At 45.9% G+C, this 20,127-nt stretch overlaps 1 protein-coding gene across 18 annotated transcripts in view; it reads left to right on the top strand.

Annotated features, from left to right (window-relative positions):
* The window catches only part of SETD4 (SET domain containing 4), a 412,601-nt gene that overhangs the window by 21,467 nt on the left and 371,007 nt on the right, over positions 1-20,127 (top strand). For 11 of the 18 annotated variants that reach the window (XM_067739439.1, XM_067739433.1, XM_067739437.1 and 8 more), the window contains 2 exons: positions 628-751; positions 2,019-2,288. In XM_067739439.1, the coding sequence (XP_067595540.1) occupies positions 628-751; positions 2,019-2,153 (259 nt within the window). In that variant the 3' untranslated portion in view covers positions 2,154-2,288. Of the gene's footprint in view, positions 1-627; positions 752-2,018; positions 2,289-20,127 lie in introns of those variants that run through there. The other 7 variants (XR_010943838.1, XR_010943837.1, XR_010943839.1 and 4 more) reach the window with 2 other exon arrangements.

Raw genomic sequence — 20,127 nt, 5'->3', positions numbered from 1 at the left:
CTCAGCCCCTCCTGCTCGGCACATTGGCCGTGGCCCCCTCTTGCCTCCTCTGCAGAAAGCTGGCCCCGCCAGCCCACTGAGCCCCATTTCCTACGGACTTCCTTAGTGTAAAATTGGAAGGACCTGCGTGTAGAGAAAGGCTTCACTGTTGATTCCTCTTTCCATCTGTAGAGCATTTTACTTTGTGAAACATGTCCTGTTCCGTTTGCCATTTTTTTTAGGAGAGGCTGTCATTTGAAGAAAAGGAAAACCTCCGCCTTTGCTCCTTAGTCGGTAGTACTTTGACTGTGGACTCACCTTCCTGTCTCTTGTTCTCTTCCTATGGCTGGTGGACGCGACTCTTCTTACTCATGTGCCAGACACAGGATTGTGGTGCTAATAAAACTCAGGCCCTGTCTGCAAAGAGCGCCAGTTCCCTCGCTTCTTATCCTCGGCGTTCCTTCTTCTGTCCTGTATACCTTGTCTGCTCCAACACAGGACCTGCGTGTGGTGGGAGGTTTGAGGGAACATGCTGATGGAATGAGTTTTATTATATTTCTGGAAAAATAGGAGAAGTGTTCAAGTGGAAAAGCCGCCTTTGTGTTTGAAAACCTGCTGAAATGACCTTATTGAATATTTTGGTTCTAGCACATGCTGGAAAAAAGTACTTATTGGGGAAATAATTTCAGATACAAATGAGAAGGCAAGTTTGGACATAGCCCAGAAAATATGCCATTATTTCATCACGGAGAGTAAGGCTGTACTTCAAAAGGTATGCTTCTAGAATATTGCGTTCTTTCCTTAAGTGTGTTGATGAAGTTGTTTTGTACTGATGCTTGTTGGATAGGGATAGTCCACCTTCTTAGGGTGTTGTTAATGCCTTAATAAATGAACACTGATGTAATCCATGTTTTGACTGTTAACATGTGTCTACACCTTTTAATAGGTAAAATTATTGCATGAATTCTTGGTAACAGATTTTTAAGGTACTCTTTCCCTTTTATTTTTAAATTTCTTTTAGTTAAAAAAATTTTTTTTTGGCCGGGTTGGGTCTTCGTTGCTGCACACGGGCTTTCTCTGGTTGTGGCGAGCAGGGGCTGCTCTTCGTCGCAGTGCACAGGCTTCTCATTGCGGTGGCTTCTCTTTTTGTGGAGCATGTGCTCTAGGCGTGCGGGGCTTCAGTAGTTGTGGCACGCGGGCCCTAGAGTGCGCAGGCTTCTGTAGTTGTGGTGCGTGAGCTCAGTAGTTGCGGCGCACGGGCTTAGTTGCTCCACGGCATGTGGAATCGTCCCTGACCAGGGATCAAACCCATGTCGCCTGCATTGGCAGGCTGATTCTTAAGCACTGCACCACAAGGGAAGTCCCGTCTTTCCCTTTTATTTAATGAATGTTTTAATTAAATGAGGAATTAGCTTATTTGAATGAAAACATTACTAGGATTAAAAAAAATAATTTTATTGAACCTTGAAGACCTTGTGTTGAGTGAAATAAACCATGACCCAAAAAGACAAATACCCTGTACTGTATGATTCCACTTAAATGAGATATCTGGAATAGGCAAATTTATAGAGACAGAAAGTAGAGTAGAGGTTACCAGGGATTTGGGGAGGGGGGAATGGGGAGTTAATGTTTGATGGGTACAGAGTTTCTGTTTGGGATGATGAAAAAGTTCTGGAGATGGATGGTGGCTGTAGTTATATAACACTGTGAATGTACTTAGTGCCGCTGAACTGTACATTTAAAAATGGTCAGAATGTTAATTTTTTTTTTTTTTTTTGCGGTACGCGGGCCTCTCACTGCTGTGGCCTCTCCCGTTGCGGAGCACAGGCTCCAGACGCACAGGCTCAGCGGCCATGGCTCACGGGGCCAGCTGCTCTGCGGCATGTGGGATCTTCCCGGACCGGGGCACGAACCCGTGTCCCTTGCATCGGCAGGCGGACTCTCAACCACTGTGCCACCAGGGAAGCCCTAAAATGTTAAATTTTATGTTTATGTATATTTTACTACACTAAAGAAAATCATTTAAAAATAACTTCCAGGTTTCTCATATGAAAGATGAAGAAGTGGCTTTGATAAACCAACTAACTTTGGTAGAAACACTGTGGACAGAAGAGCTGAAAATTCTCCAGGCCTCTGCTGAGACCCTAACCAGTTTGCAAACAGCTTTTACGTAACTTCACCGAAGTGCAGGTGATCACCTCCAATGGTGGGTGTGACTTCTTAAACATTTTTAAACTAAGGTTTATTTTATATAGAATCATTTACAGTCAATCAACGGTTTCTATTAAACAGTTATCTGCTTAATCCTATTCCCCTGCTTCTGTCTGTCTGTGGGGAGGAGTGGTGGCTGCTTGGGGATGTCGAAGGGCATCTGTAGGGGCAGAGCAGGTCCTGGGGACTCCGTCCCATCAGCATTTCTGTTGCTGTCAAAGCAAATAGCAGTCCTGGAGGAAGACGTCCCAGGAACGAATGAATTGTCACGGGAGGGCGAGGCTGGGAGGGGGCCGGGGTCAGCCCGGGGCCCCGTTTGTGGTCTTTCTCTGGGTGTCCTGCTTCTTACCCGACTCAGCGGCCGTAAAAGCACAAGACGTCGTGCTGCTCTGTGCTCTGATGCCAGCGGGTTAGGGTTGAGGGGCATGTAGCACGGGGCGGTGAGTGGCTGGGTGGCTTCGGAGGGGGCAGTGTGGGGCGGTGCCCAGCCGGCTTGGCTCCCAGCCGGGCTCCGCCCCCACCGCTCTGAGCTAGAGCAACTCACTTTGAATCTTCTGTCCTTGACTGCCCATCTGGAAACGAGATTGTTACCGGGGTCCCCTGTGCTCCCACCTAGCAGCAGGGCCTGTGGCACAGGCCCCGGTGGTGCTGCCGCTCCCCGTCTGCGCCTCCCCTGTCCGCTGAGGACCAGGGATTAGCTCACGGGGAGGGCCCCTCCAGTCCTGACTACCTGTGATTTCTGTGCGCAGAAAGCGAGTTCGTCCTTGTCCAACAGGAGACTCGTGGAGCCTCACCAGTCCTCCCTCTGTTTACAGTTTCCCAGAATGTGTTCAGATCTCTGTGCAGCCCGTGTCCCTTTCCCATGCTTTGTGGTGGGTGTTTAACCCTTTTATTCTGCTCCTTTTCTTCATTTTAATGGGGGTATTGGGAGGAATAGGAGATAAAGTTTTGTGCTCACTTGGTCATTTTGAATTCAGGCTTTGCTTTCCTTTTTTTTCTTTTTTTTTTTTAAAAAAAGACAATACAAGCCCTTTAGGCTGTTGACGGCACTCTGAGTATGGGTTTTATATAAAGTGTGCTCTAATTAGTACTTTTTAGATCTTGGCTCTGGATTTAAACTTCTCACAGCGCTTTCATGCCCGTCAGTTAACAACTGTGAGGGGGTCAGAGCGGGTGTCATCATATATCCCAGAAGCAAATACGTGCTTATTATAAAAACTGGACGTTGTTGAAACATACAGCAGTAACGTTTATTAAACGTTAGCGTCGCTGGGTCGAGGCCCTGTGCTCGGGCTTGGTGCGCGGAGTTTTACGAAAGCCTCACAGCCGCCCTATTTTACAAACAAAGACCGGAAGAAACGGCCGGAAATCCCACACCTAGCGTGTGGCAGAGCGACGGTGCCTCTCAGCTGACCCTCTGGGGGACACGGGTCGCAGCTCGGGGGCGTCAGTGTCCGGAATTCCGCGCTCTCCTGACTCGGGTACGTGCCTCTCCTCCATCCTCACCGACGGCCGCGCTCCTCGCCCACCGGCGTTGGTGGGCGCGCGGCTTCACTGCAGGTTATGTTGGGGAGTCCGCGACAGGGTCGGCCTCGCTCTCGCCGCCCTGCGATGTGAGAGCGGGGATGAGAAACATCCCGGGGGCCGGTCCCTCCTCCGGCTGTCGTGGCCGCGCCCGGTCCCACCGCCCTCCCCGGGAAGGCGCGAGCGCACAGGCGCAGCGTGGCTGGTCCCGGGGCGGAAGAGGGTCCTGCCCGGGGAGCGAGGGGCTGGCCTCTGTGCTCCGTGGACCCAGCGGCTCGGCCTGCGTGCCTTCCCGGCGTGGACGCATCGAGCTGGCCGTTGCAGGAGGCTTCTGGGGATTTCCAGGAGGACGGGGCGGGTCTCCACACCTCGCTGGGCAGGGATTACGTGACTGCCAGTTTGGGAAGAAGGGCTGGGCCCCCTGCGTAGCTCTTTCCGCTTCGCCCCTGGGGGAACCCAGCTCCACCCAGCGCAGCCGTGCCGCAGTGGGGACGTCTTGATTCTGGGCCTCTGTGTAGGGAAACTGACCTAAGGCTATGGTTATATTTTGACCTCTGTCCTTACCTAGGAGTATTTTTTATCCTTTTCAGAACTAGCGTGGGAAGGGGGTGTATACGCTCCTCAGGCCTCGGGGATCCCTGAATGGGTCATGGCGGGTGGGGGCTGCCCCAGCCCCGGCGTTTCTGTTGTCCAGAGTCCTGTCTTCCCTGCCCTGTTTTCAGCCTTCCCCAGAAGCGAATTCCTCTCGTGAAGCTCAACAAAAAACAAGTGAACGGAGCCCACTCACCTCAGGGATCAGAGTTGGAAATAAAACATCTTCATTATTGTATCTTGAGCATCTCTCCCTGTTCATAGATGCAGTTGAGGTTGACTTTGTTGTTGTTGTTTTAAAGATTTTTTTGACGTGGACCATTTTTTTAAAAGTCTTTATTGAATTTGTTACCATTTTTGCTTCTGTTTTACGTTTCCGTTTTTTGGCCACGAGGCATGTGGGATCTTAGCTCCCTGACCAGGGATCGAACCCGCACCCCCTGCATTGGAAGGCGAAGTCTTAACCATTGGACCTCCAGGGAAGTCCCCCCTTACTCTGCTTTTTAATAGCTGTAGTGTGTTTCATGATACACTCTGCCAGGGGTTCACCAGCTTTTTCTGTAAAGGACCAAATAGTACATGTTTGAAGCTTTCTGGGCCATATGGTCTTTGGCCCAGTTGTAGTGCACAGCAGCTGTGGACAGTGTATAGACACGCATGCCTGTGTTTCAGTAAAGCCTGATTTACCAAGACAGGCCACGAGCCGTGGGGTGCTGACCCTGCACTACAGCACCATTTATTTTTCCTGTCCCCTATTCGTGGACATTTAGGACCTAAATATATTAATTCTTACTTGAGAGTGCTTTATACCTTTAGAAATTAAAGCCCCTCACCCCCCAACAGGAAAAACTTCTCAGGTGCATGTGGGACTTATGCTTTAGTTGTCCGTGGTTAGAAAAAATGAACAATGACAAGAGGCAACTACTCAGAGACATTGACAGATGAGAGCTATTTCATCATCCATGACAGATCTACCCTTAGTTGTAAACAGCAGTATAATAAGGGCCTACTGTGTAGCACGGGGGACTCTACTCAGTGCTCTGTAATGACCTATATGGGAAAAGAATCTAAAGAAGAGTGGATATATGTATATGTGTAACTAGCACAACATTGTAAATTAACTATACTCCAATAAAAATTAATTTTAAAAAAAAGAAAACAGAAGGATAAGACTTACAGTTTGCAGATGACCCTTGGTGTATAAATGCATTCAGACTCCTTGCAAGAAACGCGTGGCTCCTGTGGACAGTCTGGCCCTCAGGGCGAACCCCAGGGAGGCCACACACTGCGTCCCTAGGCTTGTCCTTGCCAGTCCCTGTGAGGGCCAGCATCCGCGTCTGCCCACACGGGGGCAGCCTGCACTGTCCTTTACCAGCAGAACTGTTTGCTCCCTTCTCCCATGTACCGCCTCTCCCCCCCACTGCCATTGTTCTCCTTCCCCCTTTTTTGTTTTCTCTCTCCTAGGCCTTGGGCAGGCCTGTGGTTTGTAGTACGCCCACCCTTGTTGGTATCTGGTTCCGGAGTTTGTGGGTGGTAAACCTCCAACTGCTGCCTTGGCCTGAGGGGGCAGACACCAAGAAGTGAAGGATGATTTGAGGCATTCCTGAAATCTTTCAAGATAAAAATAGAGGAGACTCTCCTCGGACTGGGGCACTTTAAGTGCTTCTGCCTGAAGGTGGAGACTGTTAATGACCTTTCAGGAAATCAGTGCTGTAATGCTGTGACAATGGCTTTCACTGAAACACCTGGACACCCCCTTGGAGGGGAGTCCGGGCACAGAAATGGGCGACTTATTTTAGCTCCTCCTTTAGTTGGTAAACCGCAGCTATATTCTGTGATAGATTAGTGTTGGGCAGCAGTAAGTTTTGTCCTGAGGAGGAAAGTACAACAAAGCCTATTTTGGGTTGTCAGCTGACATTTGAATACAGAGCTTTGTCAGGAATGCCACCATGTTGGTTTACTTGGAAAAGAGCTTTGTTTTACAGGTCCAGGAAGTTACGTGTGAATTAAAGGGAACAAGAAGATTAGGAGGAAGGCCTGATGCACTTTTCTACATCCCTGCCAATGTACCACACACACCACTGTCATTGTATCACATACACCAGGGTCATTGTACCACAGGCAACAATGTCATACCACATACAACAGTGCAGTGTACCACATACAACGGTGTCATTGTACCACATACAACGATACAATGCGTCATGTACAGCAGTGCCATCTGCTGTCTCTCCAGGGCTGTTCCCACTCACCTTGCAGAGGGCATTTCTCTGTCTTCATCATTTTGTTGTAACCTTTCCTTGAAGGGATATTTTTTTTGTTTAATTTCCTTCTGTTCCATGTAGTTTTAATATCAGGCTATGAGTAAAATTAAAAAAAAACCACACAGAAATATAGTAAGATTTAAGAAAAATGTAAGGTTACCGCTTCACACCCACTAGCACAGCAATCATAAGAAAAGTGGATAATAACCCGTGTTGTTGAGGATGTGGAGAAATTGGAACCCCACACACTGCTGGTGGGAAAGGAAGATGGTGTAGCTGCTTTGGAAAATAGTTTGGCAGTGGCTCAAGAGGTTGATAAGCATAGAGTTATTTTATGACCCAGCCATTCCCCCTTTAGGTACATACCCAAGAGAATTGAAAACATATGTCCACACAAAAACATGAGCATGAATATTCATAGCAGCATTATTCATAACAGCCCCAAACCCAGATGTCCATCAGTGGGTGAACGGATCGATAAACAAAATGTGGTCTTCCCATAAAATGGAATATCATGCAGCCATAGAAAGGAATGAGGCACCAACACATGCCACACGGATGGACCTTAAAAACGTTATGCTAAATGAAAGAATCCAGCCACAAGAGGCCACATAGAATTTTATTCGCATGAAATTTCCAGAATAGACCAATCTGTAGCGATGCAAAGTAGATTAGCAGGTGCTGTGGCGTGGGGCAGGGTGCTAGAGGGATTGGGGGGTGACAGCCAAAGAGTAGGGGGTTTCTTTTTGGGTTGATGAAAACGTTCTAAAATTGTGGTGATAGTTGCACGACTCTGAATATACTAAAGCCCATTGCATTAGATCCTTTAAATGGGGGAATGGTGTGGCACGTGAGTTATATTTCAATAAAGCTATTCTTTTAAAAAAAGTAGGGTTAGTACCTATTGGAGAATTCTATCCCTCTTCGTTTTTAAATTTTTAAATTGGTTTTCGGCCACGCCACTGTGCGCTTGTGGGATCTTAGTTCCCTGGCGAGGGGATTGAACCTGTGCCCTCGGCAGTGGGAGTGCAGGGTCCTAACCACTGGACCGCCAGGGAATTCAATTCTATCCCTCTTCTCATGCTCAGCTAACACTGTTTCACAGGCAGGGCTAGAGTTTGTCAGTCTGATGACGATGGTAGAGGCCTGGCAGCGTTAGGTCCTCTGCCCCACGCGTGACATTTATCACCTCGTTTAATTCTTAACAATGATCTGTGCGGGAATAACTTTCCTGATTTGGTAAATGTGGAGACAAAGGTTCAGGAAGGTAGAGTTATTGCTGAGGTCACACAGCTAGGATTCAAACCTCGGTCAACCTTCATACCCCACTCTCCTAAAGTTGATGCTCCTGTGACTGTGTGTGTGAAGCACAGGCGGGCTTAGGTGGGCACCTGCCCTCACCTGATTGGGATCACGTGGACTCAGAGTGGAGCTGGAGTGGTCGCCCTTGGACGAGCATCTGGAGGGCTGGGATCTGCGGTCCTGCTGTTTAAGCACGCTCCCTCCTGGCTTGATCACTGGCCTCTTGACAAGCAGAGACGCTTTAGTACATGGAAGAGCAGACTCAGGGCCCAGGGAACCTGACTTCACATTGACCCTGAGAGGGCGTGTTATTAGCCACGTTTTAGAGAAAAGGAAACAGGCTCCGAGGAGAGAAGGAATGTGGAGTGATGTGAGGGTGGCGGTGAGGCTGCTCTCCATCGCGGGCAGCAGGAGCCTTTATTAGGAGCACGTTTGTCACGGTGGGGTCCCCTGACCCTGGCATCAGAAGCAGCCAGGGTGCACGAGCCCAGTCCAGACCCACTGAGTCAGTCTCTGGGAGGTAGGTCCGGGAATGTGTATTTGTTGAGGCCCCAGGTGATTTCAGGGCGCGCTGTCTGCAAACCACTGACCTAGAGACGCCAGAGGAGGGGCTGCGCCCTGGTCCCTGGTCCCAGGGCTTCAGTTGTCATTTCACAGGCTCTTGAGGTGAAGTGTTAGACAGACCTGACCCTCGATCGTGTGACTCCGACCCTGGGCCTCTGAATATGTGTAGCATCAGAGGGTGGCAGTGAGAGACGTCCTCGGGGTGATACACTCTGACCCCTCATTTTGTGGGTGAAGCTCCCAGACAGTGAGAAGCTTGCTCTGGGCCATGGACTTAGCATCAGAACCCACATTTTCTTGCTGTTTCTAGCAGACTTTATGCTTTCCTGCATCCTCCTTCCAGATACTGTCCCAAATGAACTCCCCAAACTGTATTCTTCCAGGGAAGAATCAGAAAGTGGGAGCGGGACTGTTGGAGGAGAAAGGGAAGTGGTAGCGTTAGCCTGAGAAGGGTTGGAGAAGGGACGCGCTGGAGCTGAGTCCTTCCTGGGTTTGGCCTCTGTCCTCATTTCAGCCCCTCCTCTGGTCTCACGGTGGCTCTGGGACGCATGTATTATGTCTTTATTAGATGTGAAGAAACTGAGGCATAGAGGGGTCAGGGGACTTATCCCACATCATACAGTTGGGGTTTGACCCCAGGAGTGTCTGAGTTCAAGTCTATCACCTGTCAGCCACACCTGTTTCTGCCTCCAAAGATGGGCAGCCTAGGGTGCAGGGTAGGGATGGGCCACCTGAGAGCAGTTTTTGTTGTGTCTCATTTTTGTGTTACAATGGGCGACCTCATTGGCCACGAGGACCCAGCAGCACCGAGCTTTGAGGAGAAAGAAGGCCTGCCCGGAAGTCCCTGCGGGCCAAGCCCTGTCCCTGCAGCCTGACTTTTTATGGTCGAATTTCAGTTTTCCAGCCTCTCCCACTCACCCTGCAGACCCACATCCCATAAAGGACAGCAGGTGTTATTAGAGGGACAAGAAGGGGAGAGTGGTCCCGCCAGGCAGGCTTCTCCCATTCCGGAGGAATTTGTCCTGGGGTGGGGATCCCTATTGATATCAAGGGTCCCTGTCCAGCTCTGCAGCTCTGGCCACAAGCATTTGGACGCCTTCTGGTGCCTAGAATCAGAAGGTGAGGCAAAACCCAGGACTGCAAAGCATCTACTAAGCAGTTATTAGGGCAGTAAGTAATCGCAGTTCTAACTTTGCCCTTTTCACGAAAGGAGACTCTAAACTGATTAAGAGGAGAGGGGGTTTCAGGAGGTCACTGAGGAAGCAGGTCACGTATAGAGCATGTTGGAGGTGGGCAGCACAGACCTTCGATTCTCAGGTCATCTCTGGGACTCAGTGTCCTGGGTGACTGGCCTCTGAGCCTCAGATAGTGAAGGTGGGACCAGCGCCTTTTTAAAAAACTTTATTGAGGAATAATTGACAAATATAATTGTATATATTTAAAATGTACAACATAATGATTTGATATATTGATACATACTCATTGTAGAATGATTACCAAAATCAAGATAATTAACACATCTATTATCTCACACAGTTAACTCATTGTGTGCCCGCGCGTGCGCGCGCACGTATGTGGTGGGAATGCTTAAGATTTACTTTCAGCAGCTTCAGGTCCACAATTGTGCATTAGACCCGCAGAACTTATTCTTCTGATAATTGAAATTTATACCCTTTGACATTTCCCCCTCCTTCCAGCCCCTGATAACCACCATTCTATTTTCTGTTTCTATGAAATTGGATTTAAAAAAAAAATCCACATATAAGTGATATCATAAGTATTTGTCTTTCTCGATCTGGGTCATCTCCAAATTCATCCATGTTGTCGCAAATGACTGGATTTCATTCTTTTCTTATGTTTGAGTAATATTCCATTGTATATATGTGCCACATTTTCTTTATTCATTCATCTGTTGAAGGACATTTTAAGTTGTTTCCATATCTTGGCTATTGTGAATAATGCTGCAGTGAACATGGGTGTATGGATATTTCTTTGAGATACTGATTTCAGTTCCTTCAGATATAACCCAGGATTGGGATTGCTGGGTCACAGGGTAGTTAAATTTTTACTTCTTTGAGGAACCGCCATACTGTTTTCCATAATGGCTGCATCAGTTTACATTTCCATCAGTAGTGTATAAGGGTTCCCTTTTATCCACATCCACACCGACACTTGTTATCTTTTGTCTTTTTGATAATAGCCATCCTAGCAGGTGTGATGGTTTTGATTTGCATTTGCCTGATGATTAGTGATGTTGAGCACCTTCTCATATAACTTTTGTATGCCTTTGGAAAAATGTCTATTCAGGTCCTTTGCCTGTTTTTAAATTGGATTATTTGCTTTTTTGCTATTGAGTTGTATGAGTTCTTTGTATATTTTCAGGTATACAATTTGTGAATATTTTCTCCCATCCTGTAGGCTGACTTTTAAAATTATTGCTTGTTTGCTTTGCTGTGTAGAAGCTCTTTAGTTTGATACAGTTCCACTTGTTTATTTTAGCTTCTGTTGCCTGTACTTTTGATATCTTATCTAAGAAATGATTGCCAAGACCACTGTCAAAGATCTTTTTCCCTATGTTTTCCTCCAGGAGTTTTACAGTTTCAGTTCTTATATTTAAGTCTTTGATCCATTTTGAGATAATCTTTTTGTGTGGTGTAAGATAACGGTCCATATCTTTTGCAGATATCTTTTAGATATCTGGTTTTCTCTGCACCATTTGTTAGAAGAGATTATTCTTTCTCCAGTGTGGATTTTTGGTAACCTTTCAAAAATTAGTTGACCATATATGTGTGGGTGTATCCCTGGACTCTCTATTCTGTTCCACTGGTTTATGTGACTGTTTTTATGCCAGTACCATACTTATTTGATTACTGTAGCTTTGTAATATAGTCTGAAATCAGGACATATGATACCTCCATCTTTGTTCTTCTTTCTCATGATTACTGTGGCTCTTCAGGGTCTTTTGTGGTTCCATACAAATTTTAGGGTAGTTTTTTTTCTTTTTCTGTGAAAAATGCCATCAGAATTTTGATAGGAATTGCACTGAATCTCTAGAACACTTTGGGTAGTATGGACATTTTCATAATATTAATTATTCCAATCCATGAACATGGAATATATTTACATTTATTTGTGTCTTCTTCAGTCTGTTTCAACACTGTCTTATAGTTTTAAGTACAGGTCTTTCACATCCTTGCTTAATTTATTCCTAAGTATTTTATAGTTTTTGATGCTTCTATAAATGGGATTGCTTTCTTAATTTGTCTTTCAGATAGTTTGTTATTAGTGTATAGAAATGCAGCTGCTTTCCGATGTTGATTTTGTATCCTGCAATTTATTTATTAGTTCTAACAGATTTTTGGTGAATCTTTAGGGTTATCTATGTCTAAGATTATATCTGCAAACATAATTTTGCTACTTCGTTTTTGAGTTGGATGCCTTTTATTTCTTTTTCTTGCCTAATTGCTAAGGCTAGGACCGCCAGTACTATGTTGAATAGAAATGGTGAGAGTAGGTATCCTTGTCTTGTTCCTGATCTTAGAGGAAAGGCTTTAAAATTTTACCATTGAGTATGATGTAGCTGTGGCCTTTTCATATATGGCCTTTATTATGCTGAGAAACATTTCTTTTATAGTTGATTTGTTGAGAGTTTTTATCATGAAAGGATGTTAAATTTTGTCAAGTGCTTTTTCTGCATCTATTGAAATGATCATTTGATTATTATCCTTCATTCCGTTAATGTGATGTATCGCATTTATTGATTTACATATGTTCAATTATCCATGCATCCCAAGGATGAATCCCACTTAATCATGGTTTGTGATCACTTTAATGTTCTTTTTTTTTTTTTTTTGTGGTACATGGGCCTCTCACTCTTGTGGCCTCTCCCGTTGAGGAGCACAGGCTCCGGACACGCAGGCTCAGCGGCCATGGCTCACGGGCCTAGCCGCTCTGCGGCATGTGGGATCTTCCCGGACCGGGGCACGAACCCGTGTCCCCTGCATCGGCAGGCACACTCTCGACCACTGCGCCACCAGGGAAGCCCTCAATGTGTTCTTGAATTCAGTTTGCTAGTATCTTGGTGAGGATTTTTGCATCTGTGTTCAACCTCTGATGATTGACCTATAATTTTCTTTTCTTGTAGTGTCCTTGTCTGGCTTTTGTATCTGGGTAATGCTGATCTTGTAAAATGAGTTTGGAAGTTTTCCTTCCCCTTCAGTCTTTTAGAAGAGTTTGAAAAGGATTGGCATTAATTTTTCTTTAAATGTTTGGTAGGATTCACCTGTGAAGTCATCTGGGCTTTTATTTGTTGGAGATTTTTGATTACCCATTTAATCTCCTTACTCATTATTGGTCTGTTCATACTTTCTATTAATTCATGATTCATTCTTGGTAAGTTGTGTGTTTCTAGGAAATTATCCATTTCTTCTAAATTAATTCATTAGCATATAGTTGTTCATGGTAGTCTCTTATGATCCTTTGAATTTCTGTGGTATCAGTTATAATGTCTCTTCTTTCATTTATAATTTTATTAATTTGAGTAGTCTCTTTTTTTTTTCTTAGTCTAGCTAAAGGCTTGTCAATTTTGTTTATCTTTTCAGAAAACCAACTCTTAGTTTTGTTGATCTTTTTCTATTGTCTTTCTCATCTCTATTTCCTTTATTTATATTCTAATTTTTATTTCATTCCTTATGCTAACTTTGGGCTTAGTTTATTTTTCCTTTTCTAGTTCCTTCAGGAGTAAGGTTAGGTTGTTTATTTGAGATCTTTTTTCTTAATGTAGGCATTCATTGCTATAAACTTCCCTCGTAGAACCACTTTTGCTGCATAAGTTTTTGTATGCTGTGTTTCTATTATTGTTTGTCTCTAGATATGTTTTTATTCCTTCTTTGACCTGTTGGTTGTTCAGAAGTGTGTTGTTTAATTTCCACGTATTTGTGAAGTTTCCAGCTTTCCTCGTTACTGATTTCTAGTCTCATACCATTGTGGTTGGAAAAGATACTCAATATGATTTCAGTCTGCTTAAATTTATTAAGACTTGTTTTGTGACCTAACATGATTTACCCTGGAGAATGTTTCATGTGTGCTAGAGATGAATGTTGGATGGAATGTTCTTTACATGTCTATTAGGTCTATTTGATTGAAAGTGTCTTTCAAGTCCATCTTTAAAATTGATTCTCTCTGGATGATCTACCCATTGTTTAAGGTGAGGTATTGAAATCACCAACGATTATTGCATTGCTGTCTATTTTTTGCCTTCAGCTTTATTAATAATTGTTTAATATATTTAGGTGCTTCAGTACTGGGTGCATATATGTTTACAACTGTTATATCCTCTTGATTAATTAACCCCTTTATCATTATAACAATATAATGACCTTCTTTGTCTTTTGTTACAATGTTTGACTTAAAGTCTATATTGTGTGATATAAGTATAGCTGTCTCAGCTCTCTTGGTTTCCATTTACATAAAATATCTTCACTTTCAGCCTGTGTCTTTAAAGCTTACATGACTCTTTTCTAAGCAGTATATATAGTTGGGTTTTGTTTTTTTATCCATTCAGTTACTTTTTGCCTTTTAAATAGAAAATTTAAACCATTTGCATTTAGAGTAGTTATTGATAGGCAAAGACTTACCATTGCTATTTCATTAATTTCTTTCTAATTGTTTTGTAGTTTCTTTGTTCCTCTCTTCCTTTTCTGCTGTCTTTCTTTGTGAGTTGATTTTTTTTATAGTGGTATGCTTTGATTCTTTTTTCTTTATCACTTATGTATCTATACAGCAGATAGTTTTTGCTTTGTGGTTACCGTGAGGCTTTCATAATACATCTTGTTGTTATAACTGTTAAGCTTATAACTTAACTTCAGTTGCATAAAAGTGTTCCACACATTTACTTGCTCCCACCCTCAACTTATATTGCTGTTGTCCCAATTTACAACTTTTTATATTATGTGTCCATTAACAAAATATTGTAGCTATAATTATTTTTAAGACTTTTGTCTCTTAGCCTATATGCTAGAGTTCAAAGTGACTTACACACCACCATTACAGTATTAGGGTATTTTGAATTCTACTATACCTTTACCAGTAAAGTTGATACTTCCATGTTTTCATGTTACTAATTAGTGTCTTTTTGTTTCAGCTTGAAGAACCCCCCTTAGCATTTCTTGTAAAGCAGGTCTAGTGCTGATAAATTCCCTCAGCTTTCGTTTTTCTGGGAAAGTCTTTATTTCTCCTTCACTAATGAAGTACAGTTATGCTAGATAAAGTATTCTTGGTGAATAGTTTATTTCCTTGAGCATTTTGAATGTGTCATCCCCTCCTCTGGCCTGCAAGGTTTCTGCTGAGAAATTTGCTGATAGCCTTATTGGGATTCCCTTCTATGTGATGAGTCCCTTTTCTCTTTCTGTTTTAAAATTTCTCTTTGTCTTTGATTTTTGAGAGGTTAATTATAATGTATCTTGGTGAATATCTCTTTGGGTTATATCTATTTGGGGACCTTTGGGTTTTATGTACCTGGATGGCCATGTCTCTCCCCAGATTTAGGAATTTTTCAGCTATGATTTCTTTAAATATGTTTCTGTCCTTTTCTTTCTCTCTTCTTTTGTTTTGTTTTGTTTTGTTTGATAGTATCCCATAATTCACATAAGTTTTCTTCAGTCTTTTTCAATCTAATTTTTTTCTCCTCTGTCTGGATAATATCAACAAATCTATCTTGGAGTTCACAGATTCTTTTTTTTTTTTTCACTTTTTAAAATTTTATCTTTGGCTGCATTGGGTCTTTGTTGCTGTGCACGGGCTTTCTCGGGTTGCGGAGAGCGGGGGCTACTCTTCGTTGTGGTGCACGGGCTTCTCACTGCAGTGGCTTCTCTTGTTGCGGAGCACGGGCTCTAGGCTCGTGGGCTTCAGTAGTTGCAGCATGCAGGCTCAGTAGTTGTGGCTCGTGGGCTCTAGAGCGCAGGCTCAGTACTTGGGGCGCATGGGCTTAGTTGCTCCGCGCCATGTGGGGTCTTCCTGGATCAGGGATCGAACCCGTGTCTCCTGCATTGGCAGGTGGATTCTTAACCACTGCGCCACCAGGGAAGTCCCAGTTCACAGATTCTTTATTCTGCCTGAGAACATCAACAGCTCTCTATTGCATTTTTTCATTCCATTCATTGTGGTCTTCAGCTTCAGAGTTTGTTTGGTTCTTTTTAAAAATGATTTCTGTCTGTTGAACTTATTTTTTTCATTTATTGTGTTCCTGAATTCATTAAGTTGTGTTCTCCTAAATCCTGCTGAACTTCCTAAAATAATATTTATTTATTTATTTATTTTTGGCGGTACGCGGGCCTCTCACTGCTGTGGCCTCTCCTGTTGCGGAGCACAGGCTCCGGACGCGCAGGCTCAGCGGCCATGGCTCACGGGCCCAGCCGCTCCGTGGCATGTGGGATCTTCCTGGACTGGGGCACGAACCCGTGTCCCCTGCATCGGCAGGCGGACTCTGAACCACTGCACCACCAGGGAAGCCCTAAAATAATTATTTTGAATTCTTTTTTTGGTAACTCGCAGATCTCCATTTCTTTGGGATTGGTTACTGGAAAATCATTATGTTCCTTTGATGGTGTCATGTTTCCTTGCTTTTTCATATTTCTGATGGCTTTGCATTGATGTCTGTGCATTTGAGGATGCGTCCACTTTTTGGACTGGCTTCAGTGGGAAAAGACTCACCTAAATGTGGTTGCAAGGGTACTAGCCTGGCGGGATACAGTGTCTTTCATTCTTGGAAGGCACAGCAGCATAGTCTCCACACGGCTCTGTCAGCTGAGGTCATCGTAGGTGCAGACTGCTGGAATATTCTGTGGCCAAGACTGCCAAGGTCCTATGGGTAGGAGTGGCAACAAAGCTTTTGGGCACTTCGGAGGTGAAGGTTGCTGGGGTCTTCTGCTTTTCCCATGGGAGCAAGTTCTAGCCAATGGGATCCCTCTTGGCTGTGGTCTGTTGTGCTGACAAACGGTAGAAGTGGAGCTGGAGTCCTGGGACCACTTGCTGAGGCAGCATCACTTGTGTCTAAAGTGTGAGCATGTACAGATGGCCTGTGGAACCAAGGTCTGGGTCTCTGGGTCTCACCACAGTGACTCTGGCTGGAGGGGGGTGGTGATGCAGCAGTGGCACAGATCCTGGGGTGACAAGGTGCAGCAATGGCTTGGTCCTCGGCCCCAGGGGGCAGTAGCAGCACAGCCTGCAGATGGTGGGTTGAAGTCCCACCTTTGACCCCAGGGGGCAGTTGTAGGACGGTAGTAGCACCTACCTGGTGGTGGCTTGTTAAAACCTTGTGTTAGGATCCAGGGAGCAGGGCTCAGGGCAGTGGCAGTGCCTCTGGCAATGACAGTTCAGAGCTTTGACCTGGGACGGAGGGGCAGGGCTGGGAGCACTGATAGTGTGTTTTGGCAATGATGGTTCCGAGTGGTGGCCTGAGTCGTGGGGTTGGGGCTCAGGGCAGCCCCGTCAGTGATGATTCAGAGCCAAGACCTGGGAGCTGGGTGTGAGGCTCAGGGCAGTAACAGTGTGGTACTGGTAATGGTCAGAGTGTGACCTGGGACCCAGAGGGTGGGGCTCAGGGCAGCAGAGGCTGCCCTGGCAATGGTGGCACAAAGCTGTGACCTGAGACTGAGAGCAGGGCTCCGGGCAGCCTGGCTCCCATCATGTATGTGATGATGCGCTGTGAGGTCCTGATCCCAGAGAGTGGGGCACGGCAGTGCCTGGGGCCTCTGCGGACGGTGACAGCTCCAGCCCTAGGGAGGGGACTTGGTGGTGGGCACTCGGGGCAGCTCCGTCAGCTGGGATCGGCGTTGGTGTAGACCGGGGGAGACCTCAGTAGCAAAGGCTGCAGACGTGCACAGTGGTGAGGCTTGCTGGACCTTCTGCTTTCCTTTTCTCCAGGAGGTGGAATTCCTCTGGGGGTGATCTCCCTGGCACTCAGACGCTCTTGGCCTGAGGCTGGGGTAACACAGGTCAGATGCTTCCTGCACTTTTTTACATGGCCATCCTCGGTTTTTGAGCTCTGCAGGATTTTTGATGCTTCTTCATTGTATTCCAGAGCGTTCCCTGAGCTGTTTTTGTTGGTTTGCAGTTGTTCACTGTCTTTGTGAGGAGGTGAACGTTGGGACCTCCTAGCCCTCCACCTTGCTGATGTCACCTCCCTCTCACATGCAGAGCTTTAAAAACTGCAGAGGCCGGAGTCCCATCCCGAGGGTCTGATTTAATTGGTCTGGGGTGTGCCAACATCCTGGGGGTCCTAAAGCTCCCAGGTGACTTTGCTCTTCACCAGAGTTTCCTTTCTGAGTCTCTGGGCTATAGGAACAAGCTCCTTTAACTTCTCCCAGCTGGAACATTCTGGATTTTCAAGCCTACAGTTACAATAGTTTTGGGAGGCAGGAGAGAGAATGCCAGTTTCTGTTCCACTGAACAAGTTTATGCTGCCTAAATAATCTCTAAAATAGTACCAATCCCTGCTGAGTACAGATTAATCCAAAGCACAAGTGCTTTAACATTCATTTCAGCCAGGAGAGTGAAATATGAGTGGCCAGACCACAGCAGGGGCTCAGTACTTTTTAGTTCTTTTCACAAGTCTCCTTTAAAAACTAGCTATACCTGTGAGTGTCCCAAGTGTTATGGTTGATGCCTGAAAAATAAGAAATGGATCTCTGAATCTGTGGGACTCTGCAGTGAGCTTGAGACACTTCCATCTTTGAACACTGGATGGCGCAAGAAGACCGCTGGGCTGAGGATGCATACTGAGGTCCTTGAGGCTACCGTCAAAATCAGGCAACAGGGAGTGTCATTTTTTTTTTTTTCAGATGTTAGGACCCAGACAAGGCAAACAAGAACTCTATGTGTTGCTACTGGGATAAAATGCAGACTTCATATTCTCTTGTGGGCCGTTGGATCTCCTTGAGTGAGAAACGCAGACCGATAAATAATAGTTCAAGGTGATGGCTGACAGAGAGGGGACCTGGCCAGAAGTTTTCACACCAGGTAGCAGGTTTTAATTCATTTTTCACACCGGCTAGCAGCTTTTAATTTCTTCTATTCTATTTAATTTCTATCACTGGGAGCAGGGAGACAGGTCCTGACTTACAAGCAAAAAGAGCAAGGGTCGCTTTGGAGTTTAAACTGACCACCCACACAAAGAAAGGGGGGCTACTCTTGTGACCCCTCTTCTGCCAGAGGCTTCTAGAATTAGAAAGTGGTCCATTTGGTGGAGAGCTGGAAAGGAGCCACTTCTTCCCAACCAACGGGAGGGCTGCCTGTCTGTTGTTAGAGGCGTGCGTTTGATCTGAGGACAGAGCTTCAAAGTAGAGTGAAAACGACACCAGGGTGTCCTTGGACTGCTCTGTCTACAGGTGACTGACAGGCTCCAGATCCCACATGGCTGGGGCAGTGACGTGACCCAGCACACATCACCTAGTGACTGCACAGTGGCGGGGGGGTGGGGGTGGGCTCCTTTGAAACGATCTCTTTGGTCCGCTGGACTTTCCCAGTGCCTCTGTGATCTGTCCTTCCATCAAGATGAATTCAACTTGCAGATAGGGGAGCTCTGATCACGGTTTCTCCCTTCTCACTCTTTTCCCCTTCCACACCTCTTGCTATTTATACACATCCCAGCCTTGTCTTAAGTGGGTGTTTGTTTTCTCTTGGGCATTTCATCTAGAGCGTGGTAGCAAGACCTGGATGAGGCCCTTACTATGGTATTGAAGTTTTTCCCCTTACTTGGAGGAGTAAACTACAGATGACAGTTTCTCTGATTGGAGTTGCCTTACTGGTGGTGGCTGGCTGTTTGGGAAACAGATCCTGCTTCAGAGTATTCATGTTGGGATAATGAGCTCTTTGTGATTGTTGTGGTTCAATATTCAGGCCAGGGGACCACACCGTAGCCCAGGTTGGGAGCCGTGGCACACATGGACACAGCCATCAGCAGAAATTTTATGAAAGAGGAAATATTCTGTCTATTTACAAGGCAGTGTTTCTGATACCCGTAAGAGCAAAGTCTTGGCAGTGAGCAGCTGTTAGAATTCATCATCTTTCTTTTATAGTTTGCTGGTGGCAGGAGTCTACGGGGGAGGCCACTGCCACTGAAAATGTCCCTCAGAAAGCTAACGAAGCACTGTCAGCATCTTTTATGGGGGTGGCTGGCCCTAGAACCCTGCTCCTTAAAAGCTGGTCTGGAGACCAACAGAATCAACAGTACCAGGAGCTTGTGAGAAAAGCAGAGTCTCAGGCCCTGCCCTGAACCTACTGGGAGCTAGAGAAGCAGTCCCGCAGAAGTGTGACTGGCTCTGGGGTCCAAGCCATTGTGGTAGAGAATTCCCAGTCTCCTGGACCAGTCGGTCGGACCATCAGCAAGCCATCTGGCGCAGTTGGGGGACGCCTATCCTTGACATGAGGGTGCTGTTCGCGGGGCCCTGGAGCTCTGCTGGGAGGATCCACGTGGCCAGATCCTTGGCGATTATCATAGTTTTGCCCCTTTGACTTTGGGGGACGGCTGTTCCCAAATTCCTCGGAAGTGCCAGGGGAGGTGGCCTGACGGAAGCCACCCAGCTCCTTGCCCCCACCCCTTGCTGCGGCTGCTGGGCAGTCAGCTGTGGAACCCCAGTCTTCCTAACATCCATTTCTGAGGTTCACATTCATGGGGGAAAAAATAGATCCCCGT

Source organism: Pseudorca crassidens, chromosome 5 (assembly GCF_039906515.1).
Source record: "Pseudorca crassidens isolate mPseCra1 chromosome 5, mPseCra1.hap1, whole genome shotgun sequence".
Lineage (NCBI taxonomy): Eukaryota > Metazoa > Chordata > Mammalia > Artiodactyla > Delphinidae > Pseudorca > Pseudorca crassidens.
Note: the sequence above shows the minus strand (reverse complement) of the source record. Positions and strands in the feature narration are given on the sequence as shown.